The sequence below is a fragment of the Galeopterus variegatus genome, unplaced genomic scaffold, assembly GCF_000696425.1.
Source record: "Galeopterus variegatus unplaced genomic scaffold, G_variegatus-3.0.2 Scaffold3543, whole genome shotgun sequence".
NCBI classification, from domain to species: Eukaryota; Metazoa; Chordata; class Mammalia; order Dermoptera; family Cynocephalidae; genus Galeopterus; species Galeopterus variegatus.
This window is the reverse complement of record NW_007729654.1, coordinates 61,177-86,488: the sequence shown is the minus strand read 5'-3', so window position 1 is coordinate 86,488 and position 25,312 is coordinate 61,177. Positions and strand designations below refer to the sequence as shown.

At 49.7% G+C, this 25,312-nt stretch overlaps 1 protein-coding gene across 1 annotated transcript in view; it reads left to right on the top strand.

Moving 5' to 3' along the window:
* The window catches only part of LOC103601000 (CBP80/20-dependent translation initiation factor-like), a 119,354-nt gene that overhangs the window by 77,897 nt on the left and 16,145 nt on the right, over positions 1-25,312 (top strand). Inside the window, exons 2-3 of the mRNA XM_008585375.1 lie at positions 5,140-5,347; positions 18,771-18,842. Coding sequence (XP_008583597.1) covers positions 5,168-5,347; positions 18,771-18,842 — 252 coding nt within the window. The 5' untranslated portion in view covers positions 5,140-5,167. The remainder of the gene's footprint in view (positions 1-5,139; positions 5,348-18,770; positions 18,843-25,312) is intronic.

Below are 25,312 nucleotides of genomic sequence, written 5' to 3'. Positions count from 1 at the left end.
GTCTGGCCCCATGCTCCTTCAGTTTCACCCTCAGTTTCACTGATCACTAAAACATAAGCTCCTCCTGCTGGTTCTCTCAGCTTAGCCAGCAGCCCAGCTGTTTGGAGATCTCCCATCTGGAGCATACTGTGAAGGAGAAACTGAGCCAGGTGGAGACCCTCAAAGCTCTGGCAGGAAGGCAGCAAAACTTGCTCTTCAGGACAGCATCCTTTTCCCTGTGAAAATTCTACCCTGTTCCTCCTCTTTCTTGTTGCCTTAAAACTATGGTGGAACTTCTAGGTATATGCCCCAATGAATTGAACACAGGGACTCAGATATTTGTACACGCATGTTCATAGCAGCATTATTCACAATAGCCGAAGGTGGAAACACCCCAAATGGGCCTTGATGGATGAATGGATAAACAAAATATGGTAAATACATACAATGCATTACTGTAATACAGTGTCTAATTCAGCCATAAAAGGGCATGGAATTCTGACCCACGTTACAGCATGGATGAACCTCGAAAGTATTATGCTAAGTGCAATAAGCCAAGCACAGAAGGACAAGCACTGTATGATTCCACTTACTTGAAGTTTGCAGAATAGATCATTCATAGAGGCAGGAGGCAGAACAACAGTGACCAGGGGCTGGAGGGTGGGGGCAATGGGGAGTTAGTTTTTAATGGGCACAGAGTTTCTGTTTGGGTTGATGAAAAAGTTCTGGAAATAGATGTGATGATGGTTCATGACATTGTGAATGTACTTAAAGCCACTGAGTGGTACCCTTAAAATGGTTAAAATGGAAAGTTCTGTTATGTGTATTTTACCACAATAAAGACAATGGGGCATAAGGGCCTCACTGAATGTCCAGCTTGGAGCAGCGACATGGACAGGCCGTCCTCTGTCTCTCCCTGCTGCTGCTGCTGCTCTTGCAGAAGAGGTAAAGCTTGGGGGCTTTTCTGCTTTGAATGCTCCCTGACTGCCCTGAAAGAGGGGCTTTCAGCTCCCTGGCTGGGACTGATTCTGGAATGCAGAAGTGATTATCCACCTGGCTCCCCCTAGGAAAAGAGTTTCTGGAAGTTTCCCAGGAACTAGAATCCCTGGGGCTGAGGGAGAGGGCAAGGAGGGAAAGGTGAGCACAGGGTGCTGTGGATCTGGGCACCACTGTGCATGGCTAGGACTCGATCTGCCCAGACCCACTGAGGGACCACATGGAATTGCCATTTGAGAGACCAAGTGGGTATTTGTCATGATCAAGGGCTGTCCTGTGGGTTGTTAGCTCCTCACACATGCAGATTGCAGGGGCCAGGGGTGGGTGGGCTCCTGCAGGCATCTCACAGCATGTGTCAGAGGAGCCCTGGGCAGGAGGTACTTGGGGCAGCTGGGTGAGGCACCGTGGCTGCACTGTGTGAATCTGATTGGGCAGCAGTGATTGGAGTAGGAGGGCCACTGAGAGGACATAAGAGCCATCTCAGACAAGTGGCTCATGGGGGGAGTCCTCTTCTTCCTTCTGGGAACCAAAATGCTGCAGGGTTGGGAGGGGTCTCAATGCCTGCCCCTTTCCTCTGTGAGTCAGTGTGCATTTGGATGATTCTGGGTCCAGCCTTCTTCATAGAACTCTGGTGTGTCCTCGTGAGACTCACACATCCTGGGAGAGCCCAGCAGAGCAGACCAGAGGCTACTGCTCAGGCAGAGCCTGACACTCGATCCTCCTGGAAACAGCTCCATGTTGAGCTCCTGTAAAACCAGGTCCTCTGACTATACCTGCCAAGAGTGCCAGGAAACCCTTGATAAGATTTGAAGTCTTCAAGGAATAATGGGCACGGCCTTAAGTGCTGACTTTTCCTGCACACGGCTCCCTTTCAGCCCTCTCTGGACATGCACCTTATCATTCCCATTTAGCCGAGGCCACCTGCCCAGGTCTGGGCACTGAGCCTGCATGACCCAGCCTTCTGGAGCCTGCACCCAGCTGGGGAGGAAGGTGTGCATACACACAGCACTTGAATTCACTGCTTATTGGAAGGGAAGTGTGCAATCAGAGAACTGGGAGATGTCCCAAGGGCCTGAGCCCCTGCCAGGAGGTGGGATGGAGAAGAGGCTGCAGGGGGTAGGCAGAGTCATGGCAACCTCGACCTCTGCTGGGTGAACTTAGGCAAGTTACTTAACCTCTCTGAACCTTTGTTTTCTCTTCTAAGTAGTATAATTATACCAATTTCATAGGGTTGTTGTGTGGGTGAAGGAGGTAAAGGCTTATCCAGTGTGGAGAAGAGTGCCAGGCATGTGATAAGGGTCCAGTAAACACTGGCCATTCCTGTTATTAATAGAAGTCACAGGATTCATACCCAAACCAAGTCTGGGGGAACCCTTTGCCTGTTAGCCTGCCATTGGACAGGCAGAGGATTGGACTAATTGCCAGATGGCCTCTAAGGCACTGTACTGGCATTCTGTGAGTGTGAGGATCTCTATGTCTGGAAGGCGGAGGGAAGGAGAGCGTGCTTCCGGGAGAGGGGCACAGTGTCAGTGAAAGCAGAGAGGTAGGAAACTGCATCCTGTGTTAGTTTCCTATGACCATGCAACGAATAACTACACCCTTAGAGGCTTAAAACCATAGCGTTTATTACCCCACAGTGCTGGAAGTCAGAAGCCTGACACAGTATATCATGAGGCTGAAAGCAAGGCGTTGACCAGACTGAGTTCTCATCTGGAGGCTCTGCGGGAAAAAAAATCTGCTTTCAAGCTCCTGGGTTCTTGGCAGAATTTACTTCGTGGTTGTAGGACTGAGGTGCCCATTTCCTTGCCAGTTTTTGACCAGGGACTGCTCTCAACTACTAGAGGCCACCTGTGTGCCTTGCCATGTGCCCCTCCTCCTGCGTGCCAGCAGCAGTGCTGGCGTCTTCCTTGTGCTTTGGATCTCTGACTTCTTCTGCTGTCTCTGACTTCTAATCCCAGATTCAAAGGGCTCATGTGCTTGGATCAGGCCCTCCTGAATAGTCTCCCTATCAACCGATTTGGAATTTAGTTATACCTGCAGAACCCCTTCCCTAGATTCATGTTTGATTGAGTAACTGGGAGAAGGAATGCACGCAGGACCATCTTAGAATTCTGTCTTCCACACGTTTTATGTGCCCAGGACAGAGGAACCAGGGACTGGAGCAGGGCCCAGCACAGGCATGAGCAGCCGCTGGAGCAGGAGCAGAAGGTGGTGATGGTGTGGGAGGGTCATAAGGCCGCTGTAGGCCTTGAATTGGCAGGTGGAGGAAGAGGTATTGGATGTCTCCACCACAACCCCGACTGTGACCCCATACCACTGATGTGCTTATGCCCATCCGAGCTGACTCCCTGCAGACCCGCTGCCACCCTGACCTCCATCCAGACCTGAAACCTCCAGTCCCCTCACTCCTCCCTCTAGGACAGGTGGACAGGCCCACAAGCCCCAAGGCCACTGAGCTCAGGAGCACAGAGCAAGCCCCTGCATCATCTCAGAGCTCCCTTGCAACTGGCCAGGGGTCCGAGGGAGGCTGGGCCCCTTGCAGCAGCCAGAAGCCAAAACCAAGTCAGGAAAGCAGTTGAATACATATATCCTCCAACGCAGTTCTTCACCAGCTGGGCAGCTCGTTTTACCCACTGCCAGCCCCCTCCGAGGAGGCCGGTAACAGGGGCAGGGTGGGGTCAGCATTTGGGATTTCAGTGGCATTTTTGGAACCCATGAGCCAATTCTTGCTTTTCTTGGGATCCATTACAGATAAGCACTCAACCAACCCTTGATTATTGGTGAATAACTACATTCCAAAAATGTTCTCAATAATCTAAGGTTCTCAAATTCATTCAACTCTGTACCCCACAAACATGTATAATCGATTGTCAATGAAAAATAAATAAATAAAATAAAATCCAAATGTTCTTTAAACATACTAGGACCTTGCCTTTACTACCAACAATAGTCTTCACGCAGCCCCGTGTGGTTTCAGAGCCCTGCCTGTACATTATTCAGGTCTTCTCTCAGTTTCACATGGGGGAGGTTTGGTGCTTGTCATGATGGAACCTCATGCAGGCTGTTTCCTCCATCTGGGTGGGAGCTTCCATGGGTATCACAGGTCTCTAGATATAAAAAGAGACTCAAGATAAGCTTAAATAGCTCCTTCCTCTCTGGCCTGGAGCCCATCAGAGAAAGGGGAGAGTCCCTGGCCTAGAGATGGGAAAGGTTCTAGCTCTCCCCACACCCAGGTGGGTCAGGAGTAAGCTGCGAGGTGAGGGGGTAGAAGGTGGCAATGGTGGTGTCCCAGCAGGCCTGGGCCCCTGTAGGGCTGGGTTGACCCAGTCTGGTCAGGAGGGTCCACAGTTCTGTCAGTGGTCTTTAACTGGTATCCCAGGAACAGCTGGACACGTCTGCCAGGCTGCCCCAGAGAGAGGGCCAGGGGGCTAATGGGGATCACGCTCCTATGGAGGGTGACCAGGCGGCCTCTGGGACTAGGCCACCTGCATAGACAACCTGCTCCGCCTTCTTGTTCTACCAGTAAGAGCCAGCCACCTTCCTACGACTGAGCGTACCATGTGCCCCGTAGCTGCACTGTAGCGAGGCTGTAAAGTTGTGCTTCTAACTTAATGCCCACTGGCTTCAGCTAATTTAGGGGATAGTCTGGTGACCAGAGAGAAAAACTTTTTAAGAGGAGGCATTTTCTTAGAAGACCCAGGCCCCTTAGAGGGAGTATGTGTCTGGGGACCCCTTGTACAACCTAATTCTTAGGTAAGAGACGTAAAAGTCTGTGGTCTATTTTACTCTGCTTTGTGGTAGATTTTGCTAAATCCCAGCTGGGAGGTGGGGCTTGGGTGGTAGTCTGGGTTTATCTTCTGCTTTTCGCAGGTGTTGAGACCTAGGTATGCCCTAACTCTGACATTGCACAAGTTACTGTGCTGGCCAATTAGGCAAGCTACCTGCCTCTCTGGGCCTCAGTTTCCCTCCATGCATAGGGGTAATTACAGTATATTCTTTATGCTAAAGGCAAGCCAGTTCCCCACTGACTTCTCAGGGCTGTTGGGAGAACAAAATGCTGTGATGGATGAGAAATGCTTCCAGGAGTGGAGACCCTTTCCCAGTGGGGCGTCATCCTCGCCTCCAGCAGTGACTCACAGGGCTGTCTGTCCTCTTTCCCAACAGCCCCTTCCCAGGCCCCTGAGCTGCAGGGATGGAAAACTCCTCGGCAGCATCGGCCTCCTCCGAGGCTGGGAGCAGCCGCTCCCAGGAAATCGAGGAGCTGGAGCGCTTCATCGACAGCTACGTGCTGGAGTACCAGGTGCAAGGGCTGCTGGCGGACAAGACTGAGGGCGACGGGGAGAGTGAAAAGACGCCGTCCCATGTCTCCCAGGTGAGCACTGGCCTGGGTAGGGGGAGGCTTGGCAAACTCAAAAGGGTTGATATGAGGGACCCTCATTCTAGGCAGTGTCTGGTCACCTGGCCCTTGACTGCCAAAGTGTAGATGGTCCCACCCGGCAGGGCACCCTCAATCCTGCTTTGGGATCCAGGCAGGAAGCACCCCCGGCTGTGCACACTCGGTCCTCTGACCTGCCACTACTCTGTCCTACCCCAGCGGGCAGCTGGGGCCCAGCCAGACTCACGAGTCTGAACACACATTTCCTGAGCACCTACTATGTGCTAGGCACTGTTCCCTGTCTTTGACAAGCTTATGTTCTCGAAGAGAACTGGAGATTGCAGCTTATCCATAATGCAGACCATCCAAAGTGCTGTAACTTACGAATATTTTCTTTGGTTTCAAATACATGCAGTTGTTGGCAGCCAGAGAAATGGGGCTCTCAGGCTGCCCACCTAGGGCTCTGTGTGCAGGGCACACTCAGACGCAGGAGGCATTCTGACCAGAATCTCGGGTTAGTCCTGCCCCTCTTGGGTCAGTCTGTGGCAGCCCTGGCCTTGAATGAGAGATGGACTCAGCTGAAAGACTGCAGGCTGAGATTTGCCAGTCTTGAGTTCTCCCGAGTAAAGGATGGACGCTTTAAGGGCTAGGACCTATCGCATGTATCTTTGTCCAACACTGTAAGTCCTCACTAGATATTTGTTCAAGAGTTGGTTCCAGATCTGCTTCTATTTGCCTGTGTGACCTTGGATAAACCCCTCAATATCTCTGAGGCTTAGTTTTCTTATCTGGCAAATGGGAATTACCCTGCTGCTTCAGGGAAGGTGGGAGGTCAAAGACGATGGGAGGTACAAGAGCTACAGAGAAGCAGGGTGCTGCCTGCACAAGGCGACACAAGGAGGGTCTCCTCTCCTGTCCAGGAACAGGGGCCCAGGTGTGGCTCTTGTACTGGTTCCACCTCAAGTCTGGGGCTCCTCTGACAAGTAGAGGGTGACTATTTTGGTGCTCTGCTTTGCAGAAAAGCTGAGTGCGATCACCCGGCTCACTCTGTGTGGGGAGAAGATCCAGATCCTCCACCTGTTTAGAAAGTCAGAGTGGACCTGTGGCTTTCTTGGAACTCAGACTAGGAGTCACCCTGGGAAATTCTGAACTGCAATGGCCCCATGCTCTACCCCAATGGGGAGCAGGGGGACAGAAAGTAGCCCCAAGAGAGAAATAGAAACAGATGTGATGCTTACTTTACAAGCATTTGTCCTTGAAGTTCTAAAATCACAAATAATGTAATTTTTACTTATTATTCAACCTACAAGGGTGTATTGAACACTGATTCTGTGCCGGGCACTGTTCTAAGAGTCTGTATCCAGGAGTGACCAAAACTGACAGAAAGCTCTGCCCTCATGGACCTTGTATCCTAGTGGTGGGCGATCGTCACAAGGGAGAAAAATGAAGCAATAAAATGGAACAGGGAGTGATGAGGAGCAGGGAAGATGTCGCTGAAGGAAAGGAAGGGTGAGCCAGGCAGGGTTCTGGGGAAGAGCCTCCAGGCAGAGGGATCAGCACATGCAAAAGGCCGGACTGGAAGAGTGGTCCAGGCCCAGCAAGGTGGCTGGGGGCTGCAGCAGGGTAAGAGTGGGGAGAGCGATGATGGGACTGTGCAGACAGGAGGGACAAGGGCTGGGGGTGCCCAGCACTTAGGAAGAAGGGGCGTGAGGAAGAACCGGTCAAAGGGACCAGTGGGGCAGGAGGAACACCAGGTCAGAGTAGGGGGCTGGAAGCCCAGGGAAGAAGGGTTTCAAGGAAGTAGGTTGGAGGGCAATGTCCTTGAATGCTGCTGCAGTCGTGGTTAGAGGGGACTGAGCATAGCTGACAGAGCAATGGGACATCTGTCATGACAACCAGAGAAGTTTCAGTCGAGTGGTGGAGGCGGAAGTCTGGCTGGAATTGGCCCAAGGAAGAGCAGAAGGAGACGGATTGGAGAGAGGGAGTGTGGTATGAGGAGTTTAGTTGTAAAGGGGAGAGAATGTGGTGGTATTTGGGAAGTGAGGTCAAGACAGGAGCATTACCACCACGTTTATGCGTTGTTGAGGATGAGCCAGGGAGAGGGAGGGCAACTGGAGCTATGGCCTTATCCCAAACCCTGCAGCTCAGCCACAATGATGGGAGGGAGCTTTGGGGTTTGCAGCCGTGCATCTGAAAATGACACCTGCAGAGTTGTGGGGTTTTCTCCAGCTACTTTCAGCCACAAAAGTGCAGGTGCAGAGTTATAACCAGGATTGAGGTTTCTCCAGGGAGTGCAGTGGAGGGAGAGAGTGGTGAGGGACACGAGGGAGGCATGGTGATGATGGAGCCTGTATGCTGAGCCTGGCAAGGAGGGCGTGGGCACCCAAGGTGGTGGAGGATGCTGAAGGGTGGTAGGGTCAGTAGATCGGAGGTCCTGGTGGCAGAGGGAGTGAGCTGGGAACATAGGAGGCATGTCCAAGAGTGGGGTGCTGGAAATCAAGGGTGGGGAGAGTCCAGCGACCGGCACGGAAAGGGCTGGGTGTGAGCGTGCGAGTGCAGAGAGGAGAGGGCGAGGCCAGGAGGAGAGGGGGTCTTGGAACTGAGAGGCAGGGGTGGGAACCTTCTGCATGGGTCTCAAAATCACCAAGAAGGGACAAATGATGTTGGAGAAAGTGGCCGTGATCCAGGAGAAAAGTCGTGCAGGAGTGCAGGGAGTGAGATGGGGAATGGGTGACCTGGTGGTCTGCAAATGACTGCAGGGAGTGTGGCAGGGGTCTTCTCTGATGGTGAGTTAATTTATTCACCTGATTTCATTTCTTGATTTAAAGTATCTTGATTGTACAGTTAGCAATATCATGACCTGGAGTGGAAGGGGAAGTGGTTGGGATGGACTGGAAAATCTCCAAAGGAAATTGACATCTTGGACTGTTGAGGGCAGGAAGGGGAGGCACCGGAGTGAGCTGCCTCTTGCAGCCCCAGAGTGACCTGGAGTGGAAGGGGAAGTGGTTGGGATGGACTGGAAAATCTCCAAAGGAAATTGACGTCTTGGACTGTTGAGGGCAGGAAGGGGAGGCACCGGAGTGAGCTGCCTCTTGCAGCCCCAGAAGCACCCTACAGCTGACTTCCCCAGGAGCAGGCCTGGGGAAGGGGGATGGACTTGGGGTGTGCCCTGCCTGCCTGCCCCACTGTGTGGAATCTGGGGCCTTCAGCAGGGCACCCTCGGAAAGTTCCTCCAGCTGAAATACGCTCTGCAGGAGGAGGGTCTAAGGAAGCATGAAGCTTTGTCCCAGAGGACTGCTTTGCTGATGGTAGAATTTCTATGCCCAGAGCAGCCACTGGGGAGACAGTTTTAGAAGGAGGGGTCTTCCCAGCACCTCTGTTGTGCCTATGGTGACTGTTGAGCTCTTGGAAGGCAAAGTAGGTGCTAAAGGGCCCCCAAGATGGGCCCTGCACATCTGGCTCCTGCTCCCAGGACTGGTCAGGCCTGAGCCATGCATGGATGCCTACATCTGGGCGAGGCAAGACTCTGGAGGGGCTTTTAAATTGGCGTTTACTGAGAACACCGCACGTGCAACATTTGGAGTCATTCCTTAAACTTTCCACATGCTCTGAAATTTCCTGGAAGAAAGCAGACACCTGGCAGGACTCCGGGCCCTGCCTGCATTCCACTAGAAGAGGAGAGACGACCCCTGCCTCCCCTCCCCCAACATGCACAAATGCACCTGGGACATGGACTCCACAGGAGGGACAGCTGTGGCCATCTCTAAGCAAGGCCAGGGTTAGGTGTGTCTACATAAGACACTTCTTTAAAAAAAAAAACACCTCTATTGACACAGCTTTATGGGAAATATTTCTGCCAAAGCACTTCTGCTTGTTTCTATTTAATCTGATGACTATTTTAAATGAAAGCCAAAATAAAAAAACACTCAGAATGTCCCAGTCTGCCTGTCTGTGGTGGTGTTCTGATTTTTCTGGGAGAGGAAAATTGTTAAGAATCTTGGAAACCTTGAGAAAACTTGAGGGAGTGGAAGACAATGATGCTCTTCAGTTGGTGAGGTCATTTTTTAGGAGCTGAGAAATGACAGTTGACACTCAGGAAGAAAATGTCTCTGATGTTCGTACAGTTGTGTCCCCCCATCCCTCCCCAGCAACAGCTAGAAAGAAGGATGGGTACATAGACAGACAGATAGATCGACAGATAGAACTTCCCTTCTCTGAGGTGAGTAGCCAAGAGTACGTAGGTTTTAAGTTTCCCAGCGCTTTCCAGACACCATATTTAAAATTGCACCCCCCTCCCCCCACATTTCAGAAGCACCTGCTCTCTGGTGGATTCCAAGTCCCCAAAGTCAAATCCTGAAAGCTGTCCTCACTCTGTCCTTGAAGGGAAGGGGAATTATAGCCCTATTCTGCAAGAGGGAAACTGAGGCACAGAGACAGGAAAATGGCCAAACCACTCTGCTCAGTGGTGTCTGAGCTGGGCCCCAGAGCTCCACCCTCACCCCACCCACTTCTTCTGGCTTCCTGCTGGGCACAAGGTATGACTGATAAGGTGTTGGGTGGTTGATATTTATTTTTTCCTATAGAATGAGAATTAGGATTTTGTAACAGTTCCTTTTCCATCACTTGCAACAGAATACCTGAAACTGGGTATTTAAAAAGAAAATTTATTTTTCACAGTTTTGGAGGCTGGGAAGTCCAGGGTCAAAAGGCACATCTGGTGAGGGCCTTCTTTTTGGTGGGGACTCTCTGCAGAGTTCTAGGGCAGTGTAGAGTATCACATGGTGAGAAGTCAAAGAGTGTGTTAATGTGCTCTCTTGCTCTCTTTATAAAGCTGCCAGTACCACGCCTGTGATAACCCACTTATCCATTAACCCATTAATTCATTAATCCATGAATGGATTAAGCCATTCATGAGAGCATAACCCTCATGATCCCATCACCTCCCAAAGGCTCTACCTTTCAACACTGCCCCTCTGAGGCTCAACCTTCCACATGAGCTTTGGAGGGGACAAACATTCAGACCGTAGCAGACTCCAAACCTCATTGACCATTAAGCTAAGTTTGGCACTTCTGATGTCAGTGGGTCATCTGGTAGATCAGCACAAAGCTTGAAAGCAGTGTTTGCATCTCTGGCTGAGCAAGGAATCACTCAGGGAGCTTTGAAAAATATTGATGCTAAATAACTTGAAAAAAGGATCTTGACTATAATCACCACAAAGAAAAGACAAATGCACAGGGGATGGGTATGCTATCTGCTCTAAGTGATTCATTGTACAGTGTATGCATATATTGAAACAACACACTGTATCCCACAAATACGTACAATTAAATTTTAAAAAGAAGAAAAAGGAAAATATTGATGTACAGGCCCCACCTCCAGATTCAGTTGAATTGGGAGGGGCCTGGACACTGGCATCTTTTTAAGTTCCTGTGTGACTCTGATGTCCTTTGGGATTGACAGCCACCATGGGGGTGTGACTGTTTCCTCTCTCCACCCCCCACCCATGGCCAGCTGCTTCCTGCTCTAGTCTGTTGGAAGGATAGAACATAGTGATATTGTGAAGACTGGATACGTTTAATGAAGGCATAGTTTCCAATGCATTCTTGTTAACAGGTCAAACTAAGAGCCGGTGGGGGCGAAGACAACTTCCTAGAGTCCTTTTTAATGCATAAGGCACTTGGAAGTCCTGGGTTTCATCTAAAATGCAAAGTGGAAGAGATGCAGCTATGGAAATATAGAGGACAGATGAGAGCTTTCAGACTGGCTCGATGTCTCTAACATGTTTTTCCTTCTCTGTCCCTTCACGTTGCTCCTTCCATTCTGCCTTCCCTGTTCACTGTTCCTTCATCCCCTTTTGATCTCATTTCTTCATTTCCTCCTACCCTTAAATCCATTTTCACTGCCATCTTTGCTCACAGGAGGAAGCATTCAATGGTGGACCACCCATGAGAGTCTTAACAGAAGAAGTGAGTTCACAGGAGGACTCTGGGGTGGTTGAGCATGGGGAACTCATTACATATTTCCCCCTTATTTAAAAAAAAATTTTTTTTTAATTATACAAGTACTTTATGCCTCCATTCTCATGGTACACAGAATTCAAATATTAACAATAAAAGCTCCCTTAGCCACCACTTTATTCCACGGCCTACCCCAACTTCCCATCAGATCTGTCAGTTAACTTCTTCACCTTTTTTAATGCATTTATTGACAAATGTATGACTTGTTAAAATATATTACGGGGGCCGGCCCGTGGCTCACTCAGGAGAGTGCGGTGCTGATAACACCAAGGCCACGGGTTCGGATCCCATATAGGGATGGCCGGTTCGCTCATTGGCTGAGCGTGGTGCTGACAACACCAAGTCAAGGGTTAAGATCCCCTTACCGGTCATCTTTTAAAAAAAAAAAAAAATATATATATATATTACTTCAAAATCATATATGATAGCCAGTGGATATGTTGTTCAATAACTCATATTTTTCACCTAACTGTATGCCCTGGGGATTCTTCTGGGCTTGTACATCTGCTGTGTTCTGTTTAATGGCTGCACAGCAGTCCATAGTATGGATTTATTTAACTGTTCACTTAATGATAGGCATTCAGGCTATTTCTAAATTTTCCTGTGGAAATGCATGATCCTTCAGTCCATATTGTTGACATGCCTCCTTCTGCAACAAATAGAAGTGTTTCTTTAGATGGGTGCTGAGTAGAATTAATTTTGATAGCTGTTGCCAAATTGCTCTCCAAAACAGCAGTTCCATTTTTCATACCCATCAGTGTGATGCATTTTATTTTGCATCATCGTGATTTCTAGTGAGATTGAGCACTTTTAAATCTGATGACCAGTCATTTTTTTTTAATAGGTTAAAATTTTATTTTACTTTTAAAGCAACAATCAGAAAAAGAGACAATTGGAAAACAGAAAAAAAAACTTTGCCATTTTATGACACAAACCAATATAATTTTTGTGTATTACTTTTTCTTTATATGCCTTTTACAAAGTTACACTTCTAACATATATGTAAGTTTTAGCTCACTTGCTTGTTTACATGATCTCCTAGACACTGTTTGGGGGTGGTTTTTAGCATAAAGTGTGATTGTTTAAATCTGCTCTTTTTCTGCCAGGGACTGTTGGCTAAGCAGTAAAATATAATTCGAGCTAATGTTTATTCATTCAGGCTCTGAGTAGGCTCTGGGGGCAAAGTCACGAACAGAACCAGCCATGATCCCTGTCCTCGTAGTGCTTGCTTTCCAGTGGGGACAGACAGACGGTAGATGAAGAAGGAAATAAGAATTTAGAAGGTGATGTGTGCGTGAGGGGGTGGGCAGGGGCGGGGAGCGCTGGGCTATGGGGAAGCTCACTTAGAAGGGGACTTTGGAGGGAAGATTTGAAAGAGTGTGAGAGAGTGAGGCCATTTGGGGAGGAGTGTTCCAGGCTGAGGGGACGGCAAGGGCCAAGCTCTCGTGTGGGGCAGGCCCACTTTGAGGAGCAGCAGTGAGGCCAGTCTGGCAGGAAGTGGGCACAAAGAGTGTGGTGGAAGATGAGCCGGAAGTCAGGGCCTTGCAGGCCTGGTGGGGACTCTGGTTCTCTCTAAGTGAGCCAGGGGGCTGAGGCAGAGGAGGGACATGGCAGGACTGGTGATATAGGATCACTCTGGATGCTGTGTGGAGAACAGGCTCTGGCAAGGGGTTGGGGGTAGGGAGTGGGCAAGAAAGGAAGCGAGAGACCAGGAAGCCGGTTCATTGGTCCAGGCCAGAGGTGATGGTGACTTGAGGCAGTGTGGTCACTGTGGAGGTGATGAGAAGGCTCAGGGTCCAGACACCATGATTGACACTGAGGGTGTCAGCTTGAGCAAATGGAAGGATGGAATGTTCTAGAAATGAGATATGGAAGACCCTGGAAGAGTGGCTTTGGGGAAGTAAAGGTCAGATTTTGGACATATGGCTTAAGACAGTATTGTTGAATGTCTTAGTGGAGATGTTGGTCCAGCAGTTAGATGTGCAAACACAGAGTTCAGAAGAGGGGACTGAGCTGAGACTTACATTTGTAAATAGTCAGCGTTTGGATGGTATCTAAAGCCTAGGGAGTGATGAGATTTAGAGAAGAGGGTCAAAGATTGAGCCCTAGGTTAAGAAGTTGTAGAGATGAGGAGCTAACAAAGGAGAATGAAGTGTTTTTCACATGCTAACTCATTTACTCTTCATAACAACTCAGTGAAGGAGATGCTCTTCTTAGCAGCATTTTCCAACAGAGGGAATTGAAGCACAGAGAGGTCGAATAAGCTTCCCAAGGCCAGACAGCAAATACGTGACAAGACTGGGGTTTGAACCAGGTGGTCTGTCTCCTGATGCCGTACACTTAATGTCTCTGCCGTTAGTAGATTCTGTTATTATTATAGGTATTATTTTTATTGTTCTTATTAATTTAGTCTTAGGGATAAAGTGCTTGCCCAAGAGCACTTACCCGAAGGTAAGTGCTTACTGTAGGGTAAGTGGCAGAGCTGGGAAACGAACTCAGGATTCTCTGCTTTAGGAACTCAAGCTCCTAATCACTATGCTAAGCCACCCGTTCCACAGGAAAGCTGTTTGTTTGTTTTGTTTTGTTTTGTTTTTTTGTCTTTTTTCCGTGTCCGGCAACGGATCACAACCCTCAGTGTTGCCCCCGTACCGGACCGGGGACCGGCAACGGGATTGCAACCCTTGGTGTTGCTCCCGCGCCTCGCTCAGCCAGTGAGCGGGAACCGGTCCGTATGTGGGATCCGAACCCTCGGGCGGGAGCGCCGCCGCGCTTCCCAAGCGGCACACTATCCAGTGCACCACCGGGCCGGCCCCTGTTTGTTTGTTTTTAAAAGATAGAAGCAAAAGCCTTTCTCCCTCTCCTGAATCTCATCCGTGGGTAGCATCCTCTCCCTGTTACCCCAAGTCTTTTCTAGAGCATCACTGTGGATCACAGACGAGCTACCAGCCTGTCTTGGGTCCTGCCACTCTTTCTTGTTCCTTTTCTCCTAAGCAGTAAGCCCATGTGCCCTGGATAAAGGAAGAGGGCTGGCGGGATTCTGGCTGGGCTCTGTGAGGCACAAGGAAGCCACATGCCCCCTCAGCCTCAAGTCCCCTTTCGGGGAAATGAGGACACGGGCGAGAGCCCCAGCTTCCTTCTGAAGTGGGGCAGGTTTTAAACACACAGATGCCGCATCTCACCACATGTCCGTTCATTCAGACGCTTTTGGGTGAGGCCTGGCGTGTGGACCCTCAAAATACCCCTGGGTGGTTCTGATGCCCCCTTGGTTAAGAAGCCCTGGGTAAAATGACCTTTTAAATAATATATCATTTTTGAAATAATTTTAAATATACACACAATTATAAGAATAGTACAAAGAATTCCTGCATATTCTTCACTCAGAGTCTCCAATTTGTTGACATTTTACCACATAGGCACCCACGTGCTCTCTCTCTCGAGATGTGTTTTAATGATATGTATGTGATTTATGTACAGACAGTATCTGTGAAAGTTTTTTCTGAACCATTTGGGAGTAAGTTGCAGGCACGATACACCTTTATCCCTCAATACTTTAGTGTGTGCTTCCTACGAACACAGACATTCTCTTAACATAATCACAGTACAGGGCATAAGCATTGATACAATACTATTATTTAAGCTACGTACCTTACATTTCACCAGTTTTCCCAATAATATTCTTGATAGCCAAAAAATAAATAAATAAATTCTGGCTGTGATCCTGGTCTAACCGAAGATCACATGTTGCATTTAGTATCAGTCATTTTTCCTGGCTGTTTGAATTAATGCCTATTTATGCCCTTGACTCATTCTGCCACTTTTTGGCTGTGTGACCCTGGGTAAGTGGCTTAGCCACACTGTGCCTTGGTCTCCGTATTTGTCAAGTGGGGAACAGAAGCCTGCCGAGGGGTCGATGAGGAGTCAATGTGAACGAGTGTAACGGGCTTAGAGCAGCACCTGGTCTGCAGTGAAATCGTTATGTTCTGGGGATTAATCTTTTCTTATACATGATGCAGGTAGCCTCTCACTTGTCTTTATTTGTTCATGGTTTCTTTTGTTACGTAGAACTTTTAAGGTTTGATGTCATTTTGACATAGCTTAGAATTTGAATTTCGCATTTTAATCAACTTGGAATGTGTTTTCTGTGGATAGTGTAATCTAGAGATCTAAAGAAATTCGTCCTCACTGGCTGCGCCGTTGCCTGTTTTCCTCTCCTCACGGCCCCTGCCGAGGGCACACGCTTCCTCCCGCAGCCACACCATCTGCACCTCTCCTTGCAATCCTGCCACTTGACACGTCTTACCTCTCCTAGGAGGGGACGCACTGTGTTGTGGGTCCCTTACAGAAGGCATTGAGGAAACGGCTTTAGTTTGGGGGATATAAAGTTAAAGGTGACCTTTGACAAAGCAGAGCAGGCTCCTGGGAGCTTGAAACTGCTCTCGGAAGCCTACCGGGGGGGCCAAGTTTGCACATGTGCATGAAGCCTCGGCCTCCTCTACACATGCTTGTCAGGAGGTCCCCCCCGTCCGCCCAGGGACCATGCTGATCCCAGGAGGAGAAGAGCCCACCCACAAGTCACTGTCCTGTGGAATGTCATGTCAGTACAATGCAGCTGGGGTTGAAGTGTTTGGGATGCCTGGATGGGGAGAAGAATTTTTTTTTTTCTGAGAGGCCATCCTAAGGTGGGACGAGGGGTGCGTGCATGCACAGTCTCTTCCCCAGCCACTAGTCACAGTATGCCTTGGCTGTCCCCAACCTGCCAGCCAGGCTCCAACCAAGAAAGGAGATACCACTCTAGTATATAAAGCAAAGAGATTGTTTTTACAGTAGTTTAAACACTGTATGTACATACAGATATATGTGTGTGTATATATATTATTCCAAAAGTGTGTATACATATATGTGTGCATATACTTGTATGTATATATGTAAATGTAAACATTATATATTACTTTTTGTTTTGAAATTATTTTGCACTTATAGCCAAAGTGCAAAAATAGTACACAGTGTTCCCATATACCTGTTACTCAGCTTCCCCTAATACGGGCATCTTATATAACCGTAGTACAATGATCGAACCAAGAAATTAACAGGGGTACAATGCTCTTAACTAGAGACTTTATTCAGATTTCACCAGTTTTTCCACTAATGTCCTTTTTCTGTTCCAAGATCCAAATTTGCATTTAATTGTCATGTCTCCTCCTCCGATCTGTGATACTTTCTTTGTCTTTTCTTTTACAACCTTGACACTTTTGAAGAGCACTAGTCACTGATTTTGCAGAAAGCTTGTTAATTTGGGTTGTCCGATATTATCTCATGATTGCATTGAGGATGTGCATTATGGCAAGAATATCTCAGAAGTGATATGCCCTTCTCAGCACATCTTGTTGAGAGTCTTGATATGTTTTGTTACTGGTGACATTAACCTTGATCATTTGGTTAAAGTGGTATTTGATGGGTTTCTCATTTTTCCCCTTTCTCCCTTGCATGTAATAAATCTCAGGGGAGATAATCTGATACTGCAATTATCCAAACAGAGGAAATTGGTTACCCAGAGCTGAGAAGCTGAACAACCCAGAGATTAGCAACTGCAGGTAGATAATATCACTCTTGACCTAGGGCACAAAAGAAGGAGATGGTGTGGCCAGAGTCCAGGGTCAGGGTCATGCACAGAAACCTATCTGGTGAGGGCTGGAGCCACGGAGGAGACACAGTCACTGCTGGTAATGCTACCTGAGGCACTGAGAGAGAAGGGAGAAAAGCCCTGGATTTTCCCCTCTGCCTGTCTCTCACTAGCCAGCCAGAAGCCAGCTGACACAGGAGCCTGGGAATCTCAGTCCACAGGGATCAGCCCCTCTGCAGCATGGAGCAAGGATGGGCAAGGAGGGAGCCCGATGCCTTTGCCATTTCTCTGGAGCTGTGCTGTCCAGTGTGGGAGCCAAAGCCAAATGTGCCTCTTGAGTACTTGAAATGTGGCTCGCTCAAACCAAGACAGGCTCTGAGGGGGTTTCTAAAACTTAGCATGGAAAGAAGAATGTAAAATATCTCATTAATAATTTTTTATATAATCTGTTGAAGTGATAATAATTTGGAGATATTGGGTTAAATAAAATATATTATTTAATTTAATTTTGCCTGTTTCTTTTTAAAAATCTGGCTACTAGGAAATTTAAAATTATGGCTGTGACTTCTGTTTGTGGTTCTCACTTCGTTTCTGTTGGACAGCACTGCTCTGGAGTACACTTGTACCCAGCCTTTGTCATCAGCATTGTAATAATACATCTTTCCTGGACAAAGGTCATGCCTTTGACCCACTGTCAGAAGGGTGTGCCCAGCCAAGGTTATAGAAAACCAGGACTGCCGTGGCCTGGAGCTATCCACATTCACTCACCGTTTTGACCAGTGTGTCAAACATATAGAGACTGGGCTTCCCTCTGCTTTTTGCGTATCACACAGAGTGTAGGTTAAGGCCAATGTCCAGCAACATTAGCCCAAGAGGCTAGCAGACACTGAATACAATAATAAAAACACCACTGAATAGCTAGATAGAGCCCAGCAGAGGAAGAGCTATACTGTTACTGCTACTTTATATCTATACGGTGTTTTTATAGCCTATAAATGTCCTTGAAGAGTCACCCGACATGGCTGTCCCCATTTTACAGATGGCAAAACAAAGCCTGGGAGATCACATGGTTTTCAGTGTCTCTTGAGCTTCTGGCATGTCACTTGGGAAGCTTGTCAAAATGCTGATCCCCAGGACCCCACCCCACAGAGTCTGATTGGGTGGGAGAGGGTGGGCTCCAGGGACCTCTGTAGGGAAGATTTTGGGGACTGTCACACAGATGGTTGTCACACCATATTTGGGGCCACACCAGCCCTCCAGGCTTTCAGGAGGTGAGTGGTGGGGCTGGGCTCAAGCTGGGCTTCTCATGGCCAGTCCATCCCCGGTGCCAGGTCCATCATCTTTTGGAGCTGGGTATACAGGAAGCGCTACACCGACGTGCCTCATCTCCAGCTCCAGCCACACCTGTTGACATGGTAGAGGGCTAGTGTGGCTGAGGCCAGGTAATGGGGTAATGGTTGTCCAAAACCCTGAATAACCAGTGCCATGTCTGGTTCACTTTGGAATGTAGCTAGATCTTCACCACTTTGGTGACTTAGGTGGAAGGAAATGAGTTTGCCATCCCCAAGCATACACCAAACTGTCACCTTGATGTGGAGTTTGGAGATGCCAACTTGGGCCTGGGGGTGGGGAACCATTGCCATTGAAAATGACCCAGTAGGATTTTATACTGGTGCTGCCACAGAAGTGCAGGGTCATGCCAGGGGGAGCAGGGGGCCCGGGGCAGAGTGAGGATGAGCCTGTCTGTGCTGCCGTCACTGATCGTTCCTTTCTGCCCTACAGTGGACAGCGGACTGCAGCGAGCAGCTCGATGGCAGCTGCTCCTTCTCCCGAGGGCGAGCCCCTCCACAGCAGGTAGGGAGCCAGCTCCATGCTCCATCTGGGGGGTGTCGTGTGTCTCGTTTGTCTGGGTTTCTGGGCCGGCCCATGATGGCTCCTGAGGCGGGGATGTGAGGAGAGCAGGAAGGTGGGGAGGGGAGGATGTGGTCTGCCCCTCTGGAAAGCCCTTCCTTAATTTCCTGTCCACAGTGAAGTGCCCCTCCCTGAACATACTGACTCATGAGCTTCCTTTCCAGTTGCAGCAGTAGATATAATAACAAACATCAGGAAACAGCGCAAATGTCCACTGAGAGGAGAATGGAGGAATGCTTTGTGATATGTCCTGACGGTGGAACATTATATGGCAGTCAAGTGACTGCACTGGAGATTCGTGCGTTCATGCAAACAACGGGACACACAGGACTTTGGTGCTGGGGCTTCTTCTGCTCCAGGTCTGCAGAGGGCCTGAAAGGACAGTGTGTGTTGGGCGCTGTCAAAGACCTATCCATCTCCCCTGGCCACCAACTGTCCTGGGATTAGGCTGAAGCTTACTGCTTCTCTCTGCTGCTTGTGTGGGGTCCTGAGGGGCTCCGTATACATTGTGTGACTAGGAGGAAAAGGAGGCAGCTGTTCTTTGGTGACTCGCAGGCCCCCCATATACCCTCTGGTTGTCCAGCTGTTCTTGCTGACACCTCGTCCCTGGATTGGAGGCTGAAAAAGACCATTTGTCCCCAGCCCCCAGCTCAGACTGCTCCTATCCAGAGAGACAGGGGAGCCTCTGCAGGCTCATGCAGCGAGCTGCTCCGATTCCACAGCTGCTGCAGTGTCCATCTTCGGTTCCTTGCACTGTTCAGTCCCTTGCACCCTTCTCTGTTCTGTCCTGAGAGAGGATGCTCAGTGGCCTCAGTTCTGGATCTTTCATAGGCTGCAGGACCCTGCTACTCCATGGTGTGGGGCAACAGTGGCCCTGGATAGTTCTCTCACGTCACAAAATTTATGTGTGTGTGTGTGTTTAATTGTTTCTTAAGAAGGAGGCCACCATAAGAGCCCTGGAATGGGGGTGAGGCACGAGACCCGGGTTCTCAGTTTTGCTCGTTTAGTGTTAAACAGCCACAGGCTTGGTGGCAGGTTCTTCTTCCTCAGGTCTCAACTTCCTCATAAAAACCAGGAGACTGGATGGCCTCTGAGGGTCCTTCTAACAGATCCATGCCATTTTCAGATGAGGAAACTCATGCCCACAGTGGTGTAATGGCCTGACCCAGCTGGGGCTTGAGCCCAGGTCTCTCGTGTGCCCCTTCTGCTGCATGGCACTTTTACCTTACCCGACTGCAGGAGGTGCCCTTCTGGGGAGGTCTTTTGTCTCTGCCACCTCCCCTGTGATTCTCCCTGAACATCCCCTGCCCCAGATCTTGCCCTAAGGCCTTGCACATTAGCAGCAGTGTCTCCAGTTTCTGCCAGTTATTCTGGGGTTTCCTATATGAAGATTCTCTTAACTCTGCAGCAGCAAAGGTGGACTTGGATGTGGGGACTCAAGCACCAGAGAGGGGTTCCAGGGAAGGCTAGAGGTTCCTGGATGGGGTACATAAGAGGCTGGTCAACTGGAACTCTGTTACTTGGTCAACAGATGTCTGGTTCTGGAATCTTCCAATGTAGGGTTCTTTTTCTCTCCCCTTATCACCTTTTCTGGCCCCCTCTCCCTGCCCTTTCCCTCTGGTGCCATTCTCCCATCACTCCCCAGGGGCTGAGATGGCTCCTCCTCTCCTCACCCTTCATCTGCCTCCCCTTCCTTGAGCTGTCCTTTCTCAGCCTGTTTCCCCCACCTAGAGGAGGGTGCATGGGGCATTGGCCAGACAACGCAGGTTGATGGAGCGCGGTTGGGGGCATGTGGGGAGGGCTGCCTCCCAGAAGGGGTTAGGTGTGGGCTCTTCCATGCCCTGAGCACCTGGGCACTGTGAGGACCAGCTGGACCTATCCTATCTTCAGGAAGCAGCTGAACAGTCAGCCTGGGTTAAGCAGGACCCAACAAAATGAAATATAACTGAATTTAAAGATGAAATTGTAAAATGTATATGTTAGGTCCTTTCTTGGCAGGTAGACTGAGATACAGTTTCATCTAGGCAGGTGGAGATGGGGTCTCTGAATATAAACTCACCTAGTTGCCTGATGTGCCAGAGACAAGGGCTCCTTGGGAGGGGCTTCCTGCAGGCCATGGGGCCATGGGCATTACCATCTTACCCCCTGACCTGTCATGTCCATCTCATCATCTCAGTGGGAGGAAAGGAGGGACGTCTGCTGCCGAGAAGTGCAGGAGTGGCCAGAGCACTGAGACGCCGCAGCCACAGCCTGGTGCCTTGTGAGTCTTAGATGCAGAGCCTGCAGTGTCCTCATGTGGAGGGCCAGCTGGGACAAAAGGAAAGCCTGCGTGGGAATGCCGGTCTGCCTGACACTGGTGTGGGTCACACCCCCTGTGCTCTGTGAAGCTTCTTAGAGCCAAGGAAACCTCTGCAGGCTGGAGAGTTCAGGGTGTTTACAGGCGGCATTCCATGGAGGTTTATCAACTGGGAGTGTTTACAGAGGCTTGGCACTAAGACGTGGGTGGGCCTGAAGCCATGGCCCTGCCTCCAGGGGCCTTGCCACTTAGGTAGAAGGATAAGACCTAGGTGTAAAGTAATGCCAGGAGCAGGAGAGGCAGTGTCCACAGGGTAGCCCAGTGTTCGGACCTGGCAGGCTGTGCACAGGAGATGGGATGGAGCTGTGCCTCCTGGGTGGAAGGCCAAGGTTTGGCCCTGGGCACTGTGCAACTTTCTGCACAGAGAGGAGGGAGTCACTGTTGGCCTGAATTTCAACGTCTCCTGAGGTCAGGAGCCTCTTGGTTCAGTGAAGAAAGGCCTGATGTTTAGACACCAGGGACTGAATTAATTAGGTAACAATGGGGTGATAACAAGATGGAGTTTATTTCTCTCTTGGCCACCAGCCTGGCTGGGTGTTCAGGGCTGGCATGGCAGCTCAACAGCATCAGACAGGCTCCTTCTCACTGCTCTGCCCTTTCTAGGGTGTCGCCTTTGTCCACATGGCCCCTGGTGGCTCATGCCCACGTCCATGCCCCTGCCAGTGGAGCACCCACCCTGCTTCTCATCCTCTGGAACCTCTGACCTCCCCTCGTGAAGCAGCCACCTCCTGGTGCCCTCTAGTGGAAGGATCAAAGCTGGAAAGCCCCACAAAGCTGGCCTGTGGCATCTACCCCTGCCACACCTATCCTACAGGGGCTCTCTGATGGAGGGGCACCAGGGAGCCACGGCTAGAGAGTGCATTTGCTGGGTGCAGCTCTGGTGGAAGGCTGCTGGCCCATGCATCCTTCAAGGCTCCCTTCATCCTGGCCACCAGAGGCAAGAGCACAGGATGAACTCTTGGGACACTCCATGAGCACACCCACCCTATGAGCACACCCAGCTGGCCTCCTCATGCACCCTCTCGGCCAGGCATGCTCCTCACACTGAGTCATGCTGAAGTCAAGCTGTTCCATATCCAGCTGCCTGTGCCCACAGCCAGCTGGTCAGCCCTCAGATGGGACCGGGGGCTGGCTCTGCATCCCCAGCCACCGTGCCTAGGGCCTTGCACACAGTAGGCACTCAATAGTGGTGCCTGTGACTGCACTGAGTTGGCGCAGGCCCTGTCCATACAGTTATTCCCTAGCGGTCCCTTTTCTTCTGGCCACACCAACTTTGATGAACTTTCTGGGGCTGTTGGGATGATGCAGGAATTTTACTAACCCACATTCATCCATGGAGGAGAATTAGTTTCAGGGGAAAACAGGCTAAATCGAGATGGGATGGCTGGCTGCTCTGGCACTGCCCCTGACTGCCCCACCCTGGCCACACATGCCCAGGAAAGCAGAAATTGGCTGGAGGATGCTGAGGTTCTGCGTTCTGCCCAGGAAGCGCTGTGCAGGGGTCACAGACATGCCCTGGACCAGGGGCCCAGGTGCAGGCACTTTTTGGGGATTAGTCATGCACTGGGATTATTTATTTATCCACAGCAGGCTTCCATCCTCATTCTGTCTGTTTATGTCCACTAATGTCAAAAAACCCTTGCTTTCTCTGAACCCTTTCAGAGGCACAAAGTGAGGGCAACCTTAGGTAGGTTGAGTCCCACGAGGTAGGAGGAAGGGGGCCCAGAGAGTCCAGAACAAATAAACGGGCTCCAGATAGTCCAAAGAGGCCCAACCAGCTGTCGGCAATTGGGACTCAGCTGTATTTGGGATTGTTTGGCATCCTGGCATCCTCTTTCCAGGAGAACTATCACCTAGTCATTCGGTTAGGATGTTGGAGTAGTTTCCAGCTTTTCATTGCAATGAGGGAAATGCATGGAGAGGGTTGAGAGGAAAGCACCTGAAATGAGAGTGCAACAAACTTTTCGAGGCGCAGGCATGGCATGTGGAATTCAAGAGAGAAGCTGAAGGCATGTGAGGGTCGTGTGGGGTCAGGAGTGAGCAGCTCTTCTGCATCCACACAGAAGTGCCAAGGAAAGGAAATCAATTGTGCACCGCAGCAGCAGCAGAGCCTCCCGTCAGACCTTGTGAAGGACTTCCCAACTGAAGGACTTGTTGGCCCGCAGTACTGGCTCTGGAGCAAGGTGATGAAATCTTTGCTGGGCACACCTCCTTATCAAGTGGGTTTCTGCCAAGCCCTGGGAAAGATGGGGGCTGTGTCACAAATGACAACTCTGAGTCTTGGCTGAGGGTCCATGGTCCCACGTTCCCTGGAACGATAAGTATAGAACACTCCTCTGTTCCATTATGATGCCCAGAGCAAATTGAAGCATTGGGAGAGAGTAAAAGAGCCTTGTCTCATAAGCCAGGAGAACTGGGTGTGGACTTAGTAGAGACACTGACTCCAAGAGATCTCTTCTGCAAAATGAGGTGTCAGGCTACACAGATTTCTTTGAGCATCTCTGGAAATTCCTTTGTTTACATTTTGTGTCTCCATGAAATGCCCAATTGGATCCAAATTACTGCTAAAAGCAGCAACAGTCTGAATTTTCCCAATTTCTGTTCGATTCCCCATCAGTTTGACACCTGTGCCCACCTTCAGGCTAGCTATATCAGTGCCAGCATTGACTCTGATCCAGGAGGTGACAGGTGGGAGGCAGAGGAGGAGAACCTCCAATAAACTGGTTACCTCTGGCCCCAGAAAAGGGTAGAAGGAATTTTCTGCTAGTCATCTTGCTGCCCCCCAGTAATTACAGGATTTGGTTCAGTGCCTATTTAAAAAAAACATTAGTGCAAACGATTTCCTAGTAAAAGTGCCTAGATTTGTAAGCAGCTTCCATGGCAATGTAAGAAATATCCTGTATATTATCATGGTGCTGTTCTCTATTTAGTCAGTATTTACTGAGTACCTGCTGTGAGCTCGGCAGTTACATATGAGCTGGAACCTTCTGGATCACTGCCTGTTTATAGAGTAGAGGCTAGTTAACATGAAACAAGTTGAAGACATATATGTTAAGTTTTCCACAGGGACATTGTCCTGGCCACAGGAACAACAGCCATTCCAAAGAGTAGTCCTGTTGGTCTCTGTGGGTAGGGAGGTGTCTTGCAGGACATGAGACCTGATCTGTGCCTTTAGGAATGGGTCAGATGTTTGACTAGATGGACAAGAAGAGAGAAGAAGATGGAAGAGAAAACGTGATGTTGGCAAAGGCTTGATGTTGGGCATAACATCGGGATGTTAGGTGACAGGAGAGAGCACTGCTGAAGTAGATGGTTCATGTTAGGAGTTATTTGAGTGATGGGGAATGAGGATGGTAGATGTGGAAGGATCTGTGTGCTGGACTGAGACGTTGGGGCTGCTCTTCAACCTCTGTTTGTGTGCCTTGTATATCTTTTATGTTTCTCTGGTGTTCCATACAGGTAGTGTCTGTCCCCTGTATCAGTTAGGACAGCCTAGGTAAAGCTGCAGTAACAAAGAACCCCAAATCTCTGTCACTTTAAACAACCAGGACCCAGCATGATGGAGCAGTTGCCATTGTAACGAGTCATCCTGACAGAGGGAAAGGGCTCTGGGGATTGTGCACTGGCGAGTCAGCACTCCCTCCTAGAGCAACGCACGTCTCTACCACTCTTGGCTTGTTGCCCAGAACAGTCTCATGGCCTCGTCCAACCGTAAACACCCTAAGAAATACAGTCCTACTCTGTGCCTGCAATGGGGGAAACCAGAACTATTTGGTGATGGGCTAGAGTGATCATCACGAGCCCCACCTCTAGCAGAAGCTCACCACAGGCCGGGGTTGACATCTTCTCCCCTCATCTCCCTCACCATGTGAGATCCAGAGCTAAGCAGCTCTCCAGTGGACTCTGAAGACATCATGGGCTCTCGGACGGCAAGAAGCTCACAGGTCACCTGATCCAACCCCCACCCTGCCCTGCAGGACCCCTCTCGTATGGCTATTGAGCTGCCAGACATTTCTCAGAACATTGTTAGGCAGTTCCATGGATAAAGTCCTTTCCT